This window comes from Hypanus sabinus, chromosome 3 (genome assembly GCF_030144855.1).
Source record: "Hypanus sabinus isolate sHypSab1 chromosome 3, sHypSab1.hap1, whole genome shotgun sequence".
In the NCBI taxonomy this organism is placed as follows: Eukaryota; Metazoa; Chordata; class Chondrichthyes; order Myliobatiformes; family Dasyatidae; genus Hypanus; species Hypanus sabinus.
This window is the reverse complement of record NC_082708.1, coordinates 69,476,401-69,501,614: the sequence shown is the minus strand read 5'-3', so window position 1 is coordinate 69,501,614 and position 25,214 is coordinate 69,476,401. Positions and strand designations below refer to the sequence as shown.

Genomic DNA, 25,214 nt, shown 5'->3' with positions numbered 1-25,214 from the left:
TTGTACGAAGGGGCGGGCATCGGCCACCGCTGCAGCGGCCATACGAGGGGCCGTTTATGGTGCTCCGGAACAACGGGTCCACGTTCGTGCTGGACGTTGGGGGGAAAGAGGAGGTTTTCACGGTGGACCGCCTCAAACCGGCCCATGTGGACCTGGCGCAACCGGCCGAGTTTCCGGCACCTCGGCGCAGAGGCCGACCTCCCAAGCAGGTTCTGGCCCAGACTGTGGACATTGGGGGGGTGTATCGCCGGTTCTGGGGGGGGGGGTTATGTGGCGACCCATTTCCTGGCACATCCGAACCGACTCACAATTAGATAGCCTACGGGGGTTTGCGAGCACAGAGCTTTGGCACCTCTGCCCCACGGGGGGCAGGTTGAGGGAGGCTTAAAAGTGAGGCTGAAGATTTCGAAAAGAGTTTTTTCCTTCGACTGCAGTTACCGACTCCGTGTCGTAATTTTAGCGCTGCGTGTAGCACACCGCTACAATATCACAATTATAAACTCTAAAGGTAACTGAAAACTCAAGTTGATAAAGGCTTCTGCCTGGCTAAGGATGGAAATCCAGCTTGTCACTCATCCAAAATAGTACAAAGAATGTAAAGTATTGAGTGCCGAATGATCAACAATAAACTACATTCCACAATACTCCTGACAATTTGTAATTATTAACAAAATTTATTGTGCAAAGTGGCACTATCCGCGGGATTATCTGTTTTCAGAGTATCAATGGAACTGAAGGTTTAAACACACATTTACAAAATGGTACTCTACAACTTCAGACACGTGCGCCATTACTTATTTATTTATTGGTTTATTCAGTGTTACTGCACTGAGTAGACCCTTCTGACCCTTCGAACCACACCGACTCAGCAACCCCGATTAACCCTAACCGAATCATGGGACAATTTACAAAGACCGACCAATCTACCCGGTACATGTTTGAACTGTGGGAGGAAATGGAGGAACCAGGGAAAATCCACTTATTCTACAGGGAGGACGTACAGACTCCTTCACGATGATGCCGGAATTTAACTCTGAAGCCTGATGCCTTGAGCTGTAGTAGAGTTGCATTAACCCCTTCTATTTAATTGCTCTCTTCAGGCAATGGAACTAATTTGAGACTTCTACACTTTATGGCACTAAAGAGTCCATAGAGTGACACTATAAAGCATCATTTTATGGATATATAATCAATCTATGTTTATAAGCTATCTTTTGTATTTATATTTGTTGTGTTTCTTTACTATTATGCGTTCTTTGTCTTACTGTGTTCTCTTTGTGTAGCATCTGATCCAGAGTAAGCATTATTCTGATCTCATTTACACTAGTGCATTGGAAATGACATTAAAGAATCTTGAATTATCAGCCATGACGTTTAGAAAGTTGAAAAGTACTTCTTCAAATAGAATTAAAAAAGCGTCTGATGGGTAAACATATCAGCCCAAACTGGTTTCATAGTGTCTTTATTGTCTCCATACTCTGCTGTACGATTAAGAAGCTATCTATGCACATCTAGTTGGTACAGTATGATGAGTTACTACAGTAGAAAAGACAAGTTTATTCATTCAATATTACAGGAGTATCTCCAATGGATGACATTTGAGACTAGGTAATATAGTATACAAAGATTACTCATAATTTTTCTCTCCAGTTCTGCTCCTCATTTTTAAACCCTTTGTCAAGGCAATATTAGTGACAGATTCAAGCTGAAATAGTTACAGCAGTGTGAAATGCAAAATAAGAATGTCCTCCTTAATTTTTCAGAAAAATATTGCTATTTCAGAAGATCTATTGAACCATATCTGCCAGCTTCAATTTGCAAATGGCTTTGAACATCTAGCAGTTTGGACTATAAAGAAAGCTTTACTTAAAATGAGAATGTTGATTAGTTTTACGGTCTCTGCATTTCCGAATTTAATTGAAATTTTAAATGTATCTTTGGAAGCAGACAGTCAGACACATCAACAAAATAGGATATATAAAGGGCTTGACATTTGACAGTTTATGCTTCAAATCTCAAAATAATTTATAAATAGCTCTGTCACTCACCTTTGCACTAACAAATGTAATGTCAACTCTCCAAGCATCAATCGTGATTGTAATTGTCAAAATGAACCAAGAATATAAATTGTGGCAGAATCCAGTTTAATTAAAAGAAAATCTACATTTTAATTTTCCATGCTTGAAGCTCAACAAAGGCTTACATCATAAATAGTTGAGATAAATAGTCTTGAGTTTTTATGACTGGACACTCAATACAGATATTAACTGCAGTGTTAGTCACTGTTTGATATCTAAAATGTCTTTAGAAGTTAATTTAATCATAAGGAATTTATTTTGAACAGTTTCTCTCAGACAGTTAAATTTGGTAACTGAAATGTGCATTAGTTAAAGAATTTTATCAAAGATTTATAGCATTTTCAATTTCTAATATGAGTTGCAATATAAGAAATATTTCAACAATGCATCACAATGAAATTCTTTTCAGGATAAGAATACAATAGAAACTGGAAATAAAATCCTAGCTTTTATTATTGCACATTTATAGTCAGAATAATGTACAGCACACAGAGGTACTACCAAGTATAATATTATAGCAGTAAAATTTGCTAGGACTAAATTGTAAGACATCATTAATAATCTCAGATTATGTTGAAACATGAGCTTTTTGTACTACGGTACCTATAAAGATGTTTTCTGAATAAATTACATATTAGCTTGATCCCATTTCTGTGAAACTCTTGGCTTGGCAGATGGACCATAAGCTCTCCTGCAGGCTTGGTTTTGGTGCCAGTTCCTCTAAATCATGCAGTGAGGCTCACAGAAATTCCAATCGAGAATGTGGTCAGGCAGAAAGAGGGATATATTTCCAAGAAAAGAGCAGCAATACTGAGTTCAGATAGACCTTAATAAGTGACAAACCTGTGCTAACAAATCCAAGGTACATTAGCAAGACTAGTGCTCCAGGGAGGGGCTATTCTGGTGGGGGAAGATGATGATGTTTGAAAGATATTGAATTTGTTATCCTCAATAGTATAAGTGGGATGTTTGGTTGGGAGAGAGAGTGGGAGAGAGAAACAGAGAGAAAAAGAGAAAAGGAGAGAGATAGATAGATAGATTTGGAGTAAGCAGACTTAATGGGAAGCACCATTCCCATCTTCAGATCTGTAAGGACTTTCCTAAAGCTGTTTTTGCCGCCCTTATGCTGCAAAATTTCCATATGACTTGAGCTGGCAGGCCACGGATAAACTTGATAAGCCTACAACACTGTTCGTACCTATGGCAAAAAACCAAAATTGTTAATCCTTCTCCTGGGATAAGAATTAGGTGCTGACTCATAACTCACCCACAAGTAATCGTTTGTAACCACTGACCTGACCTCAACCCACCCATTTCTTTTTAGAGGTTTAATTCTAACCCAGGATTTCAAACACCTATTCTGCCAATCTTCATGTTATTACTCTTGGTTCCACCAAACCTCAGGTTCCCTATCAAAAATGATGCCAGAGAAATTAGAATCCTGTCTTTTAAAATGTTATGAACTTAGAATTTTTTCCTTTCAGAAATCCCAACTCTATTAAAGTTAGCCAAGACAGACGGCCAATGACACTGTTCACATTTGGATGCAAAGTGTATTTTCTTCTGCTGTTGGGAAGATCTCAGATGGTGATGAAGGGACTTACAGCAGTGAGACAGATTGAATAGGTGAGTGGTATCACAACAACAGCACGCAACGTTAACAAGACCAAGGAACCGGTCCTCGTTGAATGGTCAGCACAGGAAAGGTGAACAGCTGTGAGTTCCTCGGCAACAGCACTTCCACTGATCTGTCCCAGGCTCAGCACATTGATGCAGTCATGAAGAATGCACACTAGCAACTCTAGTTTGTTAGGAGTTTAAGGAGATGTGGTATGTCCACAAAGATTCTTGCGAATTTCTGCCGATGTACAGTGGTGAGCATTCTAACTGGTTGCATCACAAACTGTTATGGAGGTTCCATTGCACCGGGTTGAAAGAGGTTATGGACTCAACCAACTCCATCACGGGCACAACCCTCCCTATTATCAAGGACATGTTCACAAGGGGTTACCTCAAGAAGGTGGCATCGATCATTAAAGACCATCACCATCTAGAACATGCCCTCTTCTTGTTACTGCCATAGGGGGGACTATGAAGACTCACACTCACAGAATTAGAAACAACTTTTTTCCATCTGTCATCAGATGTCTTAACACTCCATGGGGCCATGATTACAACCTCATTATCCCTTTACTGGCACTACTTAATTATCCTTATAATTTCTTAAATTGTATGTCTTTGCAGTTTATTGCTGCAGCTAAACAAGGTTCTTATCATATATGTGTGATAATAAATCTGATCCTGATTCTGAAATTGCAACTGGTGTTTCTTTATCAAGACAATGTAAGGAGGGAAGGGTCTGTGATTCTCCTGAGGTAAACCAGAAAGTTATTTTAATTGTATGAAAGACAGATTCAACATGCTGGAAATCCTTTGATTGCATAAACAATCATCTTTGTGATAATCCATTAAGAAACCATGAGAGAAAGGTCATTCTTGATTCTTTCAGAGCACACATGAACTAGTAGGAAAGAAAGGTAGAAAGCTGACAACCAGCTGTGTTGCAAAGTATTTCATACATGGCTAGCTCTTACAAAATGGACAATATAAAATAACGGGACTTACCGGTCTTAGAGTTAATGGTGAAGAAATTCTGTGGGTTCCCACTGGTAATTTTAAATGTCATTTTATCACTAGAACTGGAATCCGGATCATAGGCCTGGATCTGAACAATGGGAACGTCCTTGGGAGAGTTTTCCATGACTGACGGATGGTAAATAGGTTGAGAAGATATGGGTGCATTGTCATTTTCATCTTCAATTTCAATATAGATTTCAATAGATGAAAATAATGGAACTACTCCACGATCCGTGGCATACACAGTAAGCCAGTAGGAAGCAGTTGTTTCACGATCAAGTACGTCGGCTGTAACAATTAAACCTGAGACAAAAAGCAACAAAAAAGTTAAACAGGTTACGATGGTGATTGATACTCACATTTACCAAGCCAGGTATGCATCAAAAATAATACTAAACATCTTAGTAATGATATTTACACAGTGTAATATAAAAAGGGTTAAAGAATTTGTCCCATACACAATAGATGGTTATTGATTTTAAGCATATTTTTTCATTTTACCTTTTTCAATTCTTCATTATCTAATTACAACATAAATATATTGGTGCAATAAAAACCATCCTGAAAAAGCCTACACAGTAAGATATAAATTGCTAATTATCGGTTTTGAGAGTCAAGCACTGTATTTGAGCATGTCTAGAGAATCCAGGGCCTACAAACCTAACATTAAAGTCACAAATTTCATCACACATCATGAACAGCTTGTAACCCCATTATTGCATTGAATTTATACAATTATATATTTGAAAATACAGTTGAGTTTGAAAAATTAATTCCTGTTCATTTATCCTTCACTATCCACTCACATTTTATACATATAACATATGTAATTTACATAATATATCATCTCCAAAAGTCAGTGCCTTTCTTTTCATTAAATGAATTTTCAGCTTGACTCTATTTTTATGATCCTAATGCTCATGATGATTGCAAAATACATTGATATCACAGACTGATAAGAAGAGATAAATGCTGTTTTCCACAACTTCCAAAGGCTAAAGATATTAAGTAAAGTTAGCTTGTTATATCCTCGTCAATAATCATTGTCACACTAATAAGTAACTCATTCTTTAATCTGTTGGAATTAGGAGATTAATAATCTTGTACCCACATTATTGATAATAATGTAAACCAGCTCAATAGGTTTATATAGCAGCTATTCTTTGCTATTGTAATGACATTTATCATTTAAAGTACTACTAAAAATTGTCACATAAATGTGTTAAACACAGTCAAGTCAATATTATCAATACTACTTCTTTCTAAAAATCAGACGAGTTACATGGTCTCCTGACAATCATATTCACATTAGTCTGAACTCAAACAACTTAACTTCTCTTTATTTGAGGGTATTTAATGGCTAGGATACAAACATTGATGTCCACATTGCTGAAATCCAGCCCTAACCATTAAAATGGAAGCAAACTGAAAAAGCAGCAGAAAGAAAACATTATCCTGTGACAAAAATACGCAACAAAAAACAATCAGCTTTTCTGCCTGCCTTATTAGCACATGTACATGGAACCATTTACCATTTTCCAATGCCTGGAGTTGGTCTCAAAGGGTTCAATATTATTAATAAAAATATAGAAAAATAGGAGTCAAAATAAGCCATATTACTGCCTCCTCTGCTATCCAACACAGTTTTAGCTGATCAACTTTCTCAATGCAGTGTTCCCAATCTCTCCTCACACCCTATGATACCTTTCTAGTGTCTTGAAATCTATCCACCTCAACTTTAAATATATACTGTAACTTATTCTCCAGTCTTCTGTGTCAGAGAATTCCACAAATTGCACAAACGCGAGGCAATATCATTTTTCCTCTTCTTAGTTTTAAAACCTTACTCTTCTTCCTGACATAGTAACGCCAGTTTTGAGACCAACTTCCACCCCCAACTGGGGAAAATATCCTCGCTCTATCCACCCTGCCAGGACCTGCTAGAATTTCACAAGTTCCAAGATCTCATCTTTCCAACTCTAGTGTATACACAACAACAAATATGAATTCTTTACCCAAAATGTGACAAGGTTATCAGAATCAGTGTGACATAAAATGTGACTGATGAAGATTGCTGACATAGATGCTGTGAGGGCACATACTGTAGATCTACTTTCAAAACTTTGTGACTCAATATGCTTTACGGGCAGGTCTGCTAGAGCTGTGGGGAGGGTTTAAACTATGTTGGCAAGGGGATGGGAACTAGAGTGATGAGGTGTAGAAGTCGATGTAGTGTATAGTGTATAGTGAGACTGTGACGATGGACAGACAGATGATAGGGCAAAATTTCAGTTTTGTACCTGCAAAAATTTGCAGTTATGTTTTGTAATTGCAGAACATAAAACTAATTGAAAGAAAAACACAGAGCCGGGGATCTGTGCATGTAATTCGTTTTTACTTTAGCGAGGCCTGCACCTATGACATAAACTCCTGCCAATGCTCATATCTCATCGGCTATTTTATTTGCTTCAAAATACTGCTCAATTTGCTTAGTATACATCAGCCACTTAACTTGTTCGCAATCGAACACATCTTCCTTTCTGATGTAGCCAGCCAATTCTGCTTTTTAAAATTATTATCATCATCACCTTGTACTGTTTATGAGCCCATAAACTGTGTCCTTTTGCTACCTTCTTTTTAAGTTGGCCATCTCTCTCCTCTTGTGAGGAAAAAAAAAATGTGCTGCATTTCAACAGGTAGGTAGTCATATCTGGTTTGCTTAAAAACTTCTCTGTACCAATGTTATGTTTTGGAACTCAATTACATAAAAATAATCGAAGGAAAAACATGGAGCCAGGGATGTGTAGGGGTACTTTACTTTTACTTTAGTGAGGTGCGCACAAATGACATGGTGGCATGATGACAAATGCCATTCATGTACTTTTACATACAACAGGTAATTATATAAACAAGAAAGAATGCTGAACCAAAAAACATATTTATAATATTGTTCAAATAATACTGAATATTAAATATACAATAAATTGGTTGAGGCGAAGTGTAGCATGAGGCAAAATCAAAGAAGGTGATGAATATAGACCTGAAGGTGTTATATTTGAATGCAAGCAGTATATGGAATAAAGTCGATGATTGTATAGTGCAGTTAGAGATTGGCAGAAATATGACTGAAAGAAGATCCTAGTTGGGAGCTTAACATCCAAGGATACTCATGCATCAAAAGGACAGGTAAGTAGGCATAGGGTCCAGGGTAGTTCAATTGGTAAAAAATGAAATCAAATCTTTAGAAAGAATTGACATAGGATTGTAAGATGTAAAATCCTTCTGAGTGGAGTTAAAACACTGCAAGTGCAAAAAGATGCTCCTGATGAGAGTTATATACAGGACCCTGAACAGTAGCCAACAATAGGAAATAGAAAAGCCGTGTAATAAGGTCGACGTTACGTTAGGCACGGGGGAATTTCAGCATGCAAGTAGATTGTGAAAATCAGGTTGCTGGATTCCAAGAGAGAACTTGTGATGGCTTTTTAGAGCAGCTTGTGGTTGAGCCCACAAGGGGAAATGCAAATTTGGATTGGGTTTCGATTAGGGAGCAAAAGGCAAAGGAACTCTTGGGAGACAATGATAGTAATATGATAAAATTTATCCTGAAGTTTGAGATGAGGAAGATAAAGTCAGATATATCAGTATCTGAAGCAAAGGGAATTACCTAGGTATGAGGGAAAAGCTAGCTAAAGTTGATTGGAAGGGTACACTAGCAGGGATGACAGCAAAACATGAAATGGCTGGAGTTTCTGAGGGCAATTCAGAAGGTTCAGGAAAGATATATACCAAAGACAAAGTTGGTGAGTCTAGGACCAGAGGGCAGAGACTCAGAATACCTGGGACGTCAATTTAGAACAGAGACGAGGAAGAATTTCTTTAGCCCAAGGGTGGTGAATCTGTAGAACTCATTGATATTGATGGCTGTGGAGGGCAAGTCATGGAGTATACTTAGAGCAGAGGTAGATAGGCTCTTGGTTAGTCAGGGCATTAAAGATTATAAGGAGAAGGCAGGATAATGGTGTTAAGAACCATGATTGAAGGCGAAACAGACTCGATAGGTCAAGTGGCCTAATCTGCTCTTACATCTTATGGTCTCACTGAAGAAAGAAATTCGTGAAGATAAGAATTCAGTACATCAATATTTTTTGTCCTGGTTCGACCCATTCTCAAACGTCCTGCAGTCTCCCATACATGTGCCATCCATGTGCATAGTAATACTAATCTCTAAATAATATTAACAAAGTAAGACCGAACACCTGAATGTATCTTAGAACTGATGTTGTACTTCTGAAAAGTTGTTATTGTTGTAATGCAGGTAATGCTAATTCATGCACACCATAGCCATCCAGTAGTAATATAATAATTACCAGAATATCTGATTTGATAATGTTAGTTGATGGAGAAAGTTCTGGCTGGATTCTGGGGAGTATCCCCCGATCTTCAGACACCAAGATGACTGAGCTATAATTTGAAGCATGATGTGTTTCAAATACTTTGATAATCTCTGAAATGTCTCCAGCAATTTCACCTCATTAAATCTCTTCCAAGATTCAAAAGACTTGAACACTCTTCATTCCTATTTCATCTCTTCTTTCTCAATACCTGCTTTGACCACTTCATTCCGAAAAAAGACACCTTTTCCTATATACATACTAAATATTCTCATGTTCTGTATTCCATCACCTGCAGCCACGTCCCCAATTAAATTAAATTCAGGTTGGAGCACTGGTGATCTCTTCCTTAAAGCAGTAGAGGAGCAGTTCAAACTCAGAATTGGATTCAAAATATATCTGTTTTCCTCTGCAACTGGACTTGCCCATTTGTATTAAGTGAGGTAACAAGCCAACTACTTAGAGATTTTATTTCTTATGGTATAGGACATAGTAGTCATGTTACATTCTTGTTCTCCTGACCCAGAACATCTAATGATTAAGTACTGATCCTTCTACTTACCGAAAGAATTCTACCATTATCATGACCACAGTTTACTTACTGCCAAAGACAAATGTTATGCAATCACTTGATGTATTGAGTGGAGTGATTAGGAAACATGATACAGTCAACCCTCCTTATCCGCGAGGGATTGGTTCTGGGAACTCCCGCAGATACCAAAAAACACGGATGCTCAAGTCCCTTATATAAAATAGCGTAGTATTTACATATAACCTACGCAGATCCTCCCATATAATTTAAATCATCTCCAGATTATTTATAATACCTAATACAATGTAAATGCTATACTTGTAGTTGTTATACTGTAATGTTTAGGGAATATTGACAAGAAAAAAAACTGTACCTGTTCCTCTCGCTCACAACACAAGCAGCGAACAAATGAGATGCGGGGCGAACAATGATCAAACAACAAGTTTTCATGTATAATTTGACCATCGACAGGTATATGCTTGTGTGATATGTCCTCCAGCCACACACTTAATGCTTCCTCAGTCTTTGAAGCACTTTATCACGAACCAGAGAGACCATTTTTGCTGTTGTCAGGGCAGCACTAACACGTCCACAAATTGCAGCTTCTTTCTGCTTTATCGTGCGAATGCTCGATTCGTTCTTACCGACATTACGGCCCATTTCGGAAAGAGGCATGCCACTTTTCAAAAGATCTAATATCTCTACTTACTCGGTGAGAGTTAGCATTTTACTCTTCCTCTTAGCCTTTGAGGAATTGCTTTGAGCACGTAATTGCTTTTTAGGAGTCATTTTTTCACAGGAACAAACTAGCAAACAAACGAGATGCCAGGCGAATAATGCTCGAGTATCAAGTGCTGGAAGAGCACTTCCAGGTTTTCTCGATTCGCGGTTGGTTGAATTCGCACATGCGGAACTCGCGGATAAGGAGGGCCGACTGTAGAGCCTACCCAGATGCTTTTCACAGACTTTTCAGGGCCTTCAATCTTGCTTACTTGGAGATATTCCAATTAATATCAGCACATCACCTGCAGCACCAAGGGTCCCAATAAATTCGACCACTGCTACACTACCAATCACGAATGACCACTGTTCCATCCCTAGATCACAGTTCGGGAAATCTGATCATCTGGCTGTCCATCTCCTACAAGCAAACAAACAGCTGCTGAAGAGCAGAGGTAAAGACAAAAAAGAAGTGGTAACAGGAGGCAAAGGAGCAGCTAGGGATTGCTACAAGTTGGTGGTTTGGGCAATATTGAGGGACATATCCGAGGACCTGAATGACTAGGCCAGAGTTGTCATGGACTTTCTAAAGATAATTGTGGACAAGTGTGTTCCCACAAAAGTACTCAGTCATCCAAAGAAAGCTCGAATGGACCAAGGAATCCACAATCTGCTGAGGACTAGATCAGTGACATTCAAGTCTAGCAACCCAGGAAAATGCAACAAGTCCAGGTATAACTACTGGCAAGCTATATGAAAAGAGGCAATTCCACACCAACCTTGAAACACAGAATGATGCTCCACAGCTCTGGAAGTTTAGAATGGAAGGTTATAAGATGAAAGAAAATGACATCAACAACAAGGTCTCACTTCCAGATGAGCTCAATGCTTAGTATGTTCAATTTGACCAACAAAACATGGAAGTACCTTTACAAACTCCCACAACACATGACAATCCTATGTTTTCAGTTTCTAAGGCCAAATTGAGAGCATCCTTCAGGAGGGTGAACCCACGAAAAGCATGAGGCCCAAATGGCCAAGTACTGAAGACCTGTGATAATCTACTGACACTTTTAACCTCTCACTTCGGCAGTCTTTGGTATCTATCTGCTTCAAGCAGACTTCAATCATACCAGTGCTAAAGAAGAACTGATTCCTCAATGGCTATCCTCCAGTAGCACTTAAATCCACTGTGATAACATGCTTTGGGAGGCTGCCATGAAGCATATTAGCTCCTGCCTAAAGGAGTGACTTGGATACATACTAATTCACCTACCTTTTTTTCCTCACCATGAATGATTGATTTCTCAGTAGCTAGCTGCACCTCGGAGAGAGGAAAGCAGCTCTTTACCTTGGATATCAAACAGACACATATAAGAAAAGTAAAGAGCATCTTTTCTTCTTTGTCCAATAACTCCATTACACCAAAATATCTCCCTTTAATTAACTGTAATTAAGTTCAAGATTTATATCTCAATATCCTTGCAGGGTCCAGGTATTGATGTCGCCCTTTCAAAATGTATTGCCTTCAATGGTTTAACAAATTGCTTTGAGGCCAGTCTCTCTCTCTCTCTCTCTCTCTCTCTCTCTCTCTCTCTATATATATATATCTATATACATACATACACACACACACACTTATATATTAAATTTTAAATATATATATATATAAATATTCATTTTGCAAAATACCTAGTACAACATTCTGAAATGCCTAATTTTATTTCAATTTGTTTCTTCCAAATACAGTTCTGAAAAAAGCTGAAGGACTTGCAGTTTGGTGATTTAGATTATTTTTACTATCAGGTTTATTACCACTGGCATATGTTCTGAAACTTGTGGTTTTGTGCAACAGTAAAGTGCAAGACAAAAATGATAATACATTACAAGAATAAATAAAGCAACAGATGAATTGTGAGGTAGTGTTCATGCAGAGGAATAAATTGTATTCTCTACATTATTACGGAAATTCTTAAAATGTTGTTCCAGTCAAATTCTTCTGTTACTGAATAAGAGTTTGGAGCATATTTTAAGAAGTTGACTAGTACACCTATCAAACTAGCAAAGGAGATTAATGTGCATCAATTAGTCATTAGTACTCCAACTGTTATTTTCAGCTCTGAGATATAATATTACTTTTAGAAAATTAATCTTTGTTTATTAGGCTATTCTGTGACAGCGAAAGAAAACATTATTGAAAGTTGGAAAAGTAGGATCCAAATGTGGAGCAATTTTTATCTGTACTTTTCTTTTAAAGAAAAAAAGCACAAATCTAACATGATCATGCGTGGCATATAAAGGAATTCAATTACAGCACACAGCCACCCATGCTTCATCTGTATTCAACACTAACCATTGAACAAAATCTTACCTGATTGAAAGCAATCTTTTAATCATTAAGGATTTCTCTTGTGGTAATTGCAAGGTAATACTTAACAAATATTTAATTAAAAATAACACACAAAATGTTAAAAAAATCGAAGTGCAAATACCCAAGAAAAGATTGCAGTGTAAGTGCTACACCTACTCTCCAACATACTTGCAAGAATTCATCCATAAATTATTAGCAAGAGCATTAGTAAATAATTCAAGCAATGTGTTTAAGTTCATTACCTTCACCAAGGCTCATTCTTCAAAATAAGTACAATACTGACATGCTAAAGACAAAGTACCAGGCTGCAATGAGAAAACATGGAAAAAAAACATGATGGCTTCCTAAAATCTGTAATTGAACTCTTCCAACCTTCTCCCATCACATGTATGCTGTGATAAATTTGAACACATTTTTGAAATATAAACTCGTCAAATATTTCTGTATTTAATTCTATGCAAACTGGCCACATTAGATAAAAGCATCAGAGAACAAAAAAGCACAGAAAAATCAGGGAAAAAAACAAACACCAAATTTAATGAATAAAATATTATCTACTGTAAGTAATAAGGTGGCAACTGAGTGTAAATGAGGACGCTCATGATATAATTTTGAGCATCTGGTTTCGAAGTATGTTTGGAATAAACTACAGTAAAGATTTTGATATTTAGAAATATTGATTCCTGTAATAGATGTTCCATAAACAGATATTGATATTAGTTTATTATTGTCACATGTACCAAGATACAGTAAAGAACTATGTAGTGTTCATACAGGTCAAATCATGACCCAATGCATTGAGCTAGAATAAGGTAAAACAAGAACAATGCAGAATAAAGTATAGTACAGGTAAGCGATAAAGTGCAAGATCATAAAGATTGTGAGGCCAAGAATCAAGCTTATTGTAGAAGAGGTCCGTCCAGGAATCTGATAACAGTGGGATAGAAGCGGCCTTTTTGAGTCTGGTGGTATGTGTTTTCAGTCTTTTGCACCTTCTGGCCAATGGGAGAGGGGAGGAAAGAGAATACCTGGTGTGGATGTGGTCCTTTGATTATGCTCACTGCTTTACTGAGGCAGAGAGAAATATAGACAGATTTTACTTATCCATACAAGAATCTATACTTCCTGATCATCATTTTGCAGCAGGAGCTTCATGATCTTTTTAAAAAAAAGAAAATAAGTCTTTTCTTTTCAACAAAATAGTTGTGCTTCCAGTGTAAATCAACTTTAGATAGAATTGATTGCTGGGATATCACTCATGTATTCCTGGTGCATTTCATTCCATTTTATCATGTTCCAAATTGCTTTATGTTCTTATGGACAAAAGCTGCGAGACACATTGCACAACTCTAAAGTACAACTGAGTGTGGGCAAATTGGAATGCTTATGTATGGTTTGTGAACAGCACAGGACATCGTAGTAGGCGGAGGCCTTCACCTTGTACAAACTAAAAGCCACATTCCTGACTTGATTCCTCAGGATGACAATCCTGCTATGATTTACGCTTTTGAATGTTTTTATTGCCGCAGGACTCCAACAATCATTTTAATAGCTCCTGGCATGGCACCGTGTTTTTCTAATTCTTCAATTTCTGTGTAGCCTTTGAAATAACACACAGTTATCATATATATCTGTTTTTTTAAAGACCTGTAATGTCCAGTGGTTAAAGATTTGCCACCTTGAAAATCATACATTACAAAATCATTCCCCAGCTCTTGTAAGAAACTAGCATAGATAAGATAGCTCTTTGCAGCTTAAGTGTGTGTTTGTATTTATCAATCATGCAGAATAGCAGAATGCACTATATAAATAAATCTTAGACAGAAACTAGAGCTCAGATCATCTCACTCAGAGCCAAGTGTGATATCACTGAGGCATTGTTAAATTCTCAATTTTGAACTGAATGATTGAAATTTTGTATGAGAGGGAACTCCCAAGATATCCTGAGACTGCAAAAGCTGACTAAAGTAATGCAACTTCCTTTCTTCCCAAAATGTTATTTTCATCTTTCTGCTTAATAGAAGTATTACTGAAGCAGCACCATACATCGTCTATACCTGAACCAAATACAGGTGCTAGATATTAGAAACAAAACCAGAAAGTGCAAGAAGCACTCCATGGTTCAGAGTCTGTAGAGAGAGAAAAGTAGAATAAATATTTCAGGTCAATAATCATTCACCATATTCTCCTGTTGACCATTTCTCACTACATAGAACATGTCTGACTTGCTAATTATTTCTAACATTTTATGCATTTGTTGCTTTATATCTGTCTATATAAATTCCAGCTGCTAATTCCCAGGTGAACAGATCAGCCCTTTACCATCTCTTGGCGTACTACTGGTCTATCTGAGCAAAAACTTTTATAGTCAATTTACGTGCAGATTTTCTCTACTTAGTTCTGGCTTGTTAAGTTCTCTCAGGCTTTTTATATAAACCATGAACAGTAGAAAGACAAGCACTGATCCCTGAGAGGTTTAGCTTCCTATTCCAACCCACATTTTCAATTTATTTGACTGTTTCTGCTTTATTACCAGGGGGTTTTACTTTTGCTTCCTGTCTTTTAACAATGTACAGAACTTTAAATGTTTGGTGCCTTTTCAACATGATTGTTCTGCAAATTAATTGATATATTTAAACTTTAATTATCTGCCATTTTAATATATCCATTTTACTGCTTTTAAGGATTATTTAAATTTCAGACCTTTCAGTTAGAAGTCCAATTAACATCACTCAAATTGATCAACCCTGATACACTATTAGGCAATAGAATTCAGCAACAAAAAATGAAATTAGCAGCAGGATTTTTTTTATTTGATCTGAAGGGTCAAAAAAAAATCAAAGGATCTGCTATCGTGGCAGCATGCACCCAGATAATAAGCTTGTAGTTTATGACCAAACAAATGTAGCTGGTTAAATTACTCTAGATAAAAGTTCTCAATTTAACAGAAAACAGTATAAATAAGAAAGATGACAACTAAAGCCTAATTTGAATGCCCAGAGAATGAGCATGAATTAATGATAAAAACACAAAATGCTGGCAGAACTCAGCAGGCCAGACAGCATCTATGGGAAGAGGTAGTGACGACGTTTCGGGCCGAAACCCTTCATCAGGAGGGTTCATCATGAATTATGATGCTTGCTGTTGACCAAAAAAAAATGTCCTCACAAAGTTCTGGTGATCAGTTAAAGAATATCCCTGGATTCACACTACAGTAACCCTGCTGAAGGACCAATGACAGTAACAATTAATTACAGAGAGCAAAGAACTATTTCACTTTTTAGCCATTTTAAAGAATGCAGAGTGCATAAAGATTGAAAAGTGCCCACAATATTTAGGAAGAAAATGAAATATCAATGATAAATATTTTGAGATAGTAAAATGTGTTCATATCTCATGTATAATTGAAATATTTTTGTATGGGAACTGCGCTCCACATATATCAGCATTACCAAATAAAATATAAAGTATTATAGAAAGCAAAATATATTTTAAAGCGACAAACCATCACAATGGCAAAAATAAAATATTCTTAAATATTCTCTAATTATTAGATGTCGTATTTTACACTCAAAATGGATGCTGCTCTAAGCATACTAGAACAAGGTAGCGTTTCACCCTCACTAATGTTGAAATCATTGTCTAAATAATGATAAACTCATACATTTAAACATTTGCAACAGATTTTCATTCTTTTATGTATCATAAAATGGTTATTGGATGTTACTTTCATAACTCCTGCAATTACCTTAGGTCACAAAATTGAAAACAAGTTATTCCAAATACTGAAAGAGGATGCCCTGTCTATGAATGTCAAAACATTGGATGATGTGGGTGAGTGGCTGTTAAGTTTTGTAACTTCAAAATATTAGACTAATTCAAAGGAAGACAAGGGAGACTAAAATGTGAGTCTAACTTTGTGTTTACATTAAGCGAAGCACAATCACATATGCAATTCACATATTTATATATATAAAACTTGAAACAAATTATTTAACCAAACAAGAATGCTTAATGAAATCCTTTTGAAGGGTTTCGGCCCAAAACATCGACTGAACACTTTTCCATAGATGCTGTCTGGCCTGCTGAATTCCTCTAGCATTTCGTGTGTGTTTTACTCAGATTTCTAGCATCTGCAGATTTTCTCATTTGTGATATTTATATTACTCAATTATCACTGAAATACTAAATATACGAAACTCCTCCTTGCTTAGCTATAAATTACAACTAAATAGAGAATGCATCTCAACTACATCTCAACTTCTGAAATTGGGTTGGAGGAGATCCAGGTGTGAATGCAAGGGACAACCAAGGACAGCTGGTGAGTTGCTGGTTGTGGAATGTGCTGCATTGTGACACTTGCAAGCTTCTGATTCAGTGTCAGTATGGTGTGTTCTGCTGACATTGCTCATAGTGCATAGAGCACTAGTGCGTAGTGCTCGTAGTGCACTCTGGACAAACCTTTCCACCGAGCCATTTTAGTTGGGTGGCATGGTGCAAACGTAATATGTCTTATTCCACTTATTGTCAGGAATGAATGATACTGTTCTATGGCCACAGACTGTGGTCCAGTCGTCACTGACTAAATGTTCTGGAACACCAGTCCTTGTGAAGAGGCTTCTCAACACTTCAGTGTGCGAGGCTGTAGTGGAGGCCATCGGAAATACTGCTGGCCACTACCACCATGAAACTTGTGCCCATAAATGGCCTGGCAAAGTCTGCATGAATCCTCACACATGGCAGTGCAGGCCATTCCCCCATTCCCCAAGGATGGAGAGGTGCTGCTGTTGGCATTCTGCACAATGCAAGGCAAGCTGCTCGATCTGTTGATCCATCCCATGCCACCAGACAAAACTTCAAGTCAACATCTTCATTTTAACCACACCTAGATAACCAGCATGTAGCTCGTCCAACACTTTAGCTCTCAGCATGGATGGTACAACAACTCACAATTCCTACACAAGACAATCTCTGTCAAGGGCAAGTTCATCTTGGTGCTAGTAAAAATGGGAGAACTGAAATTTCTGCTGCACATTCCATCCATTTTTGGTGACCATGTAGCCCTGACACAGAGTGAGATCTTTTCTGGTTTCCCTTTGGATCAGCTCTGCCATAATAGGGAGCTTTTCAATTTGCATTAGGGAAAATATGTCAAGAGGAGTGTCGTCTTTTATAAATATTCACCTATTTCCTTTTCCAATGGTAAACTGGACAATTTAGCAACATTTCCATGATTAGCCTTCCACTTGAATTCAATCTTATAATCGAGTCCTCCAAGTAACAGAACCCATCTCTACAGTTGTGCTGTTGCTGTTAGTGTAACGCGCTTCTGTGAATTGAAAACAGACACTAGTGGCTGATGATCAGCAACAAGGGTAAACCCTCTCTCATTCAAGAAATGGTTGAAAGGTTTTACACCCCAAACCAGAATGAAGCCCCTCTGTCAATCTGTGCGCAAGCTTTCTCTGTAGTGATAAGGGAAGCAAAAGGCATTCATTTCCATCACTCATAACATACGACATACTGCACCTATGCAAGGTGTCACAGGCAAGCTTCTTGGGATAATCTGGGTCATAATAAGTCAGTACAGTGTCTGATGTCACCACTTCCTTTTCTGTTCTGAAAGACACCTCACAGTGCTTTGTCCATTGCCATTTCTTCCCAATGTGCAATACTGAGTTCAAGCAATGGAGCACACTTGCCATGTTTGGCAGGAACCTGTTACAGTAGCTGACAAAATCTAAAACTGACCACAACTATGGCATTTCCTCTGGCGTTAGGGCATCCACCACAGTTTGAATCTTCTAGGCGCATTTGTGTAATCCTTCTGCATCAATAGTGTGACCAGAATAAGTGACGTTTGGTTTAAAGAATTCCCACTTATGTCGTGCTCCGAGCCTATAATCTGCTAATCTTTTTAACACTGTCTTGCGGTTGTTCTTTGTCATCTTCACTGGTAATAATAATGTCACCCAGGTAAAACAGAGTGCCTGGACAGTCTTGCAGCACATGTTCCGTATGGCGGTACACTGGCATAGTGGTCACCACATCGCTTTACAGTACAGGCAACCTGGGTTCAATTACCACTGCTGTCTGCAAGGAGTTGTTATATTCTTCCCCATGACTGCATGGGTTTCCTCCCACAGACCAAAGCCTACCTATCGTTTGGTAGGTTAATTGGTCATTGTAAGTTGTCCCATGATTAGGCTAGCATTAAATTGGGAATTGCTGGGTGGTTTAGCTCAAAGGTCCAGAAGAGCCCATTGCACATGGAAACTCAATAAATAAAATACCTTTATGCCAGAGCACAGTGCAAAGGCTACTCCAAAAATGAGCTTATTAGAATGATAAAGCCCTTTGTGAGTGGTTATGGGGAGATATACTTTGGAATCTTCTTCCAGCTCCATCTGTAGCTAATTCCATTTTGCTGGTGTTTTCCTCCAGAAAGTTTAAAAGATATTCTCTATTCTGAGCAGAGGATATTGATCTACTTTCAGTATTGGGTTGAAGGTGACCTGAAAATCACCACAGATATCCTGACAGACCTACTCTTCTTGGCTACTGGGATCACTGCGAGGCCCATGGGCTCCACTCAACCACAGACTCCATGTGATCTAGCTCACTGGCTACTTTATTATGGATGGTATAAAGAATAGGACTCGTTTTGCAAAACTTGAGTGCAGAATTTTCATATATTTTCATTTTACCCTTGATATGTTTTGAGTTTTCCAATGCCACCCTTGAACACTACTGTGGCATCATCCAGCACCTTTCTTAATTTGCCTTCAGTTGCCTACACTGCAGATGTGGCATGCAAATTGTGAATGTACCTCCAATCAAGTTATAGTTGACTCAGCCAATCATGTCCCCACAATTCTGGCCCTCCTGTTTTCACTATATGTCCAGGGTGTTGTTGGTTGTTGTAGTTCACTGTTACAAAGTTCATTCCTGCAGGAGTTATATTTTCTCCAGTGTATGTTCTTAGTTGGATATTTGCAGGCTTCAGTTTAATATCTTTGAAATGCTGTTCAAACTCATCTTGTGGAATTACTGAAGCAGCCAAGCCAGTGGCCAATTCCATTTTAATTAGTTTAATATTCATTTCTAGTGTGAGCCATATTGCTTGTCTATTACTAATTTTTACATTGCAAATCTCAAAGGTACACACTGCTCTGTGTTAGTCTCATCATTATCAGATTTTTCATCAACAGCATGCAGATCAGTGCTTTTTTTTGAAACTGCAACTTGACTTTTTATGTTTTTCTCTTCCCTGTGCAGCTTATTTAAATTTTGTCTGCCCAACATGCCCGATGTACCTGACCTATTTTGTTGCATTTTCTGCAATTTTCATCTTTAAACCTGCATTAGTCTGTTGTTGGGAAGTCCCTATCAAGATGGTAACAATTTACTTGGCCAGGCCAGGTTCTGTTAAATGTTGCAATTTTATTCTCACTCACTTTCATTTCTGACTGCAACTCAACTGCGTCTCATTTTGGTGTTTCTATTGATACAGCATTTTCAACTGCTCTTTTAAATGTGAATTGTGCTACCATTAGGAGCTGTTTTTGAATGCTTTCTTGTGAGAATCCACAAGCAAACTGATCTCCCAGTGCATCATTAAGCCTATTACTGAAATGCCAATGCTCAATCTCTTCAATTCTACCACATACATTGAAATAGAACTCCTTTTTTTTTGATTCTGCTTATGAAACCAAAATATTCTACAATCAACAATATCTTTGATTCTAAATTTCCTTCCATTACTATCACAATATCAGCAAAGCTAATTTCTGCTGGTTTGGTTGGAGCAGTTAAATTTCAAATCAAATGGTATCCCTTTAAATCCATTGTATTTAGCACAATTGGAATTAATTTCTCATTGGCTATTTCATTTGCTTCAAATATCACATAGAAAAATCCTACAGCACAATACAGGCCCTTCAGCCCACAAAGCTGTGCTGAACATGTCCTTACCTGAGAAATTACCTAGGGTTACCCACAGTCCTCTATTTTTCTGAGCTCCATATATGCTGTCCAGCAGTCTCTTAAAATATTGTTCAATTAGCTCATATACATGTTGAGCAATCAAGCACTTCAATCTTTCTGATTTTGCCAGCCAGTTCTGCTCTTTTTTAAAGTGATTGTAATCACCTGGTACTCACTGTTCGTGAACCCGTGAATTCTTCCATTTTATGGCCTTTTTTAAAAAACGCGACTATCTCTGCACGTACTGCGCTGCTTACTTTTAAACTTGACCATTCCTCGTGGTGCTGGGTTCTTTTATACTTGCCTTTCTTTACTGCACTTCAACAGGTCAGTCACCGTCTCGGCTCATTTTGAAAGCACCTCGTCACTACTGCTCTGTTTTGTAACTTCAAAACATTCAGATAATGCAAAGGAAAACATGAGAGTCTGAAATGTGAGCCTAACTTCATGTTTACTTTAAGCAAGTATGTATCACGCAGTAGCATGCTGATCATGCACTTTAATGTAGCCCATTATGAATTGTTTAAACAAACAAGAATACTTAATCGAACAATATATTTACAATATTACTCAAACAGCACTGAAATGTTAAATACACAACAGTGAGAGAAAAGAAATCAAGCAAAAGCAATCTGGTCTGTGTGCTTTAGCTCAGGAGTTCAGAGCTATGTAACATTCATGCTCTTCCAAATTGACAAGTGCTGCTTGAAAAACCTCCAGCTACTAGACCCAGCTGCTCCACCTCAATTTTGCCGGCTATTTTTCTAAATTCTGGAAAACCCATCTGCCACATGTTACATTTAAATCGGGCATCTTAGTGTACTGTGGGAGTTTAATTTAAATATGGCAATAAAAGGTGTTCCATTAGAATGAGTGCAGAGACCACTCTATTGTGGTGACTGTAGAATGTTTTGAGTTATTTACCACTTAGTTTTGCATGGGTGAGTAGAATAACATTTCGAAATATGAGATCATATGACATAGGTTTGGTTAAAAAAACACGACATGATTAAATATCAGTTTAACCCTGTTTAAATCATGTTTACGCAGGTCAATCATGTCAGTCAGGGAGCTTGATTTTGGTAAGGGGTTACCCTTGCTATCCCAATGAGAGGGGACCATTTGACTACTACATTCCCTATGGGAACATGATGGGAATTCAGTTGCACCAGTCTCCAAAGCATGCTTGCAATGAGACATAGCTTAACTCTCTAGCCATCTATCCCTGCAGTAAGATGCCCACAAGATAATCACACTGCTGCCTATTCCTTCCTGATTCATATCCTGAACCAATAATCTCTGCTTCCACCTTTCCTCTTATTCCTCCTACAAGAAGTACATTCTAGCCCTGTTCCTAACAGCCCTTGAATCTAAGCTGGCCTGACCAAACTCTCCGAATCCTTTTCAAATGTTGCCCCAATCTCCTCTATGTGACCACAAGGAAAGCTTCTGAACTCTTCCCTCTACACTCTCAATGACAGCAATACCACCAATCATTCCCTGTTCACCTCCTTCACTACAGAGTCTCCAATCTCTCCCCTCCAAACCCCCTAACATCACTCATATTTCCAGGCTCTTTTCTTTGCTGTTCAGCAGATCTAATGTGACAGTAGATTCTTCATCTTAAATGGAGGGCAACTGCTGCAACCATGGAATCCAATGCTGAGAAGCAGTTGGAAGCAGGCAGCTGAGGAACGGTTATCAAGCTCTGGATTTCAATAGTTCATGTCCTGAAATGGGAGTAAAAGTCGTAATGGATCATAGGAAAATGTTGTCAATTAAGTGTAGGAATCCTGCCATGTGATTGAGAAACTAGTGCTGGCTACATCAGAGGTACAGTAAAAGTGAGAGATGAAAAGATACTTGAACTTCATATAATGTTGAGCCTTATATTTATAATATATAGGATTTGGTTCAATAATCCTGAAAACCATGGCTGGAGTTCAAAAGAGCTGTACATTTTAATGGAGTGCAAGTACAGGCTACAAATACCTATTAAAGGTCAACTGCTCAAGCTGCATTTTATTCTTTTCCAAAGTTCAGGAAGCAGAAATGTGTGACAAAAGTATAAAGTTATTTTGTTTGGTGTTTCTGGGTAGCCAGGCAAATATGCAAATCCTTTTGTGACTTCACCTGTTTCAATCTACGTGCTTGGAGCAATGTGTGTATTTCAATTCACTCCTATGCTTCTAAATTCATCTCCTTCAATGTGTACCTCACATCCACCAGTTTCTAAAACTGGTTATTAGTTTGTACATGATCATTTTAAAGCTTCTTTTGAATGGACACATTTTTTCTAGCTCTGGGAGGGCACCCACCCACCCCCCAGGATTCCCTTGGCCTCACTAAAACACCACAATGGATCAAGTTCCCCTCACATTTAGAAATCGTGAATTTGAGTGTGGTCAACTGTAGGCACTTCTACAGACTTTGTCTCCTTTTCCTGAAATTCCCATGGGTCACAGAAGGTGCATGCTAAGTCTAAACCGTCCACTTATAGCCTAAGAAAACAAAGTTCTTCTCTAATTCTTTTCACAGGTTTTTTAAAAATAATGTGTTCCTCAAAAGAGTACTATCTTTGTTATGTTTCCATAGTTTCACAGTTTAAGCTATAATTTCAAGTTAGATTATCTAAATTTAATGTTGCATTATTTTTGTATGACCATGCAATACCTCAGAATCTGAATTAGGTTTATTATCTTTGACATTTGTCATGAAATTTGTTGTTTTGTGGCTGCAGTGCAGTGTAAGACTTTAAAAAAGATGACAAGCTGCAAAAGAGGAATAGCAAGGTTTATAAATCTGATGGCAGAGTGAAGAAGCTGTTCCTAAAACAATGAGAATGCACCTTTGTTCTCCTGTACCTCCTCCCTGATGGTAGCAATGAGAAGAGGCAAGTCCAGGATGGTGAGGTTCGTTAATGATGGATACTGCTTTCTTAAGGCACTGCCTGTTGAAGATGGCATTGACAGTGGGGAAGGGTTGTGCCTGTACTGGAAGTGGCTGATCTACCACCCGTGCAGCCATCTTCCATCCTATGCATTGGAGCCTCAATACCAGCTTGTGATTAAACCGGACAGTATGCTCTCCAACTTATTTCTGTACAAATCTCCTCAAACTCCCAAGGAAGTATAACCACTAGCATGCATTCTTCATGACTGCATCAAAGTGCTGGGCCCAGGGTAGATCCACTAACCTATTGAAGCCCAGACACTTACCCATAGTGTTGCTAAATCGCTCAACAAATACTATGCTTTACATTAGGTAGCAGGTGCACACTCTGCTGACTCTCAAACCTAGAAATTGGATACCACTAGTATGAGCAAGTGGCTCATAAATTGATGTAAACCCAGTGTACATCACGCTAGCAATTACTTCGCAGTGAAACTGCACCAGTTATAAAACTGGACTGATCATTTCCTTATGCTACTCTTGTTAGAATACCTCAAATTTTGATCTCACTACTTCAGCAATATTCACTTTTACACTCAGTAAAGGTGAAATCGACAGCCTTTGTGCTATTGCTTTTGAATTAGATAGTCACCCATGTCAAGAGACCTGTTTTATCATCTTCAAATCAATTTTTAACAGGTTATAGGTATTATCTTAAATATGATATTACAGCTATGTACTGTATGAAAACAAAACTATTTCAAAGCTCTGAATAGGATATTTATAATATATATTTTTCCAACCAGCAATGACATAGTTCTTTTGGGTATTTAGTGAGATCCTTGCAACTGATGCAAACTAGTGAGTTTTTGAATGTCTGGTTGCAACTTGGCTAAAGAAAATATGAGATCACCTCTTTTCAGAAAAAGGTGGTTATGAATTTTTGATAGCAGGTGAAGAGCTTGACACAATGAACCGGGTAAGAGATGGAAACTCCAATTAAAAACAACTTTGCTTTGCTTTCCCCCAGATCTGTGGAAAATTATTTTGAAAATCACCAGTTACCAGAAATTGACCTGTAATATATCACTCTGCAGCTCAGTGAGGCAATGTCATTCACATCAAATAGCATAACCACCTAATCTAGAAGATGCATCTCTAATGGGCCTCTGAACTGAAATTCCCTATCAGTGTGCCATTGATTCAAATAATCAAAATATACGATCAGGTCATCAATCTTGCAATTCTATTTAAAGAGTGGCCAGTGAAGGAAAATGCATAACCTTACAATGTCCAATATTGCAGCTGAAAAGTTTCAAGGTTTCCAAGTAAAGTGGTAATAGCCTCTTGACATGATATGAGATTGTAGCTTCTTCCTTGTACTGTTTGTTTCATAAGTTCAGTTTTTCAAGTATATCTGACAGGTGAAATATCTCAGACTCAGCACCAACTATTTGTTCTCCAAGCTGCTTATCACTTAGAAATGCTTCAATACCAACAAGAAGAGCAAATTGAACTTTCTTTCAAAATATGGTAAGATCAGAGATTTAATGGAAGTTGTAGTGATAGATAGTGATGCCGTGGTAGACTGCACACATTCTCAC

At 37.9% G+C, this 25,214-nt stretch overlaps 1 protein-coding gene across 1 annotated transcript in view; it reads right to left on the bottom strand.

Annotated features, from left to right (window-relative positions):
- fat3a (FAT atypical cadherin 3a) overlaps positions 1 to 25,214 on the bottom strand; it is a 570,475-nt gene that overhangs the window by 298,178 nt on the left and 247,083 nt on the right. The window contains exon 5 of the mRNA XM_059964604.1: positions 4,704 to 5,018. Coding sequence (XP_059820587.1) covers positions 4,704 to 5,018 — 315 coding nt within the window. The remainder of the gene's footprint in view (positions 1 to 4,703; positions 5,019 to 25,214) is intronic.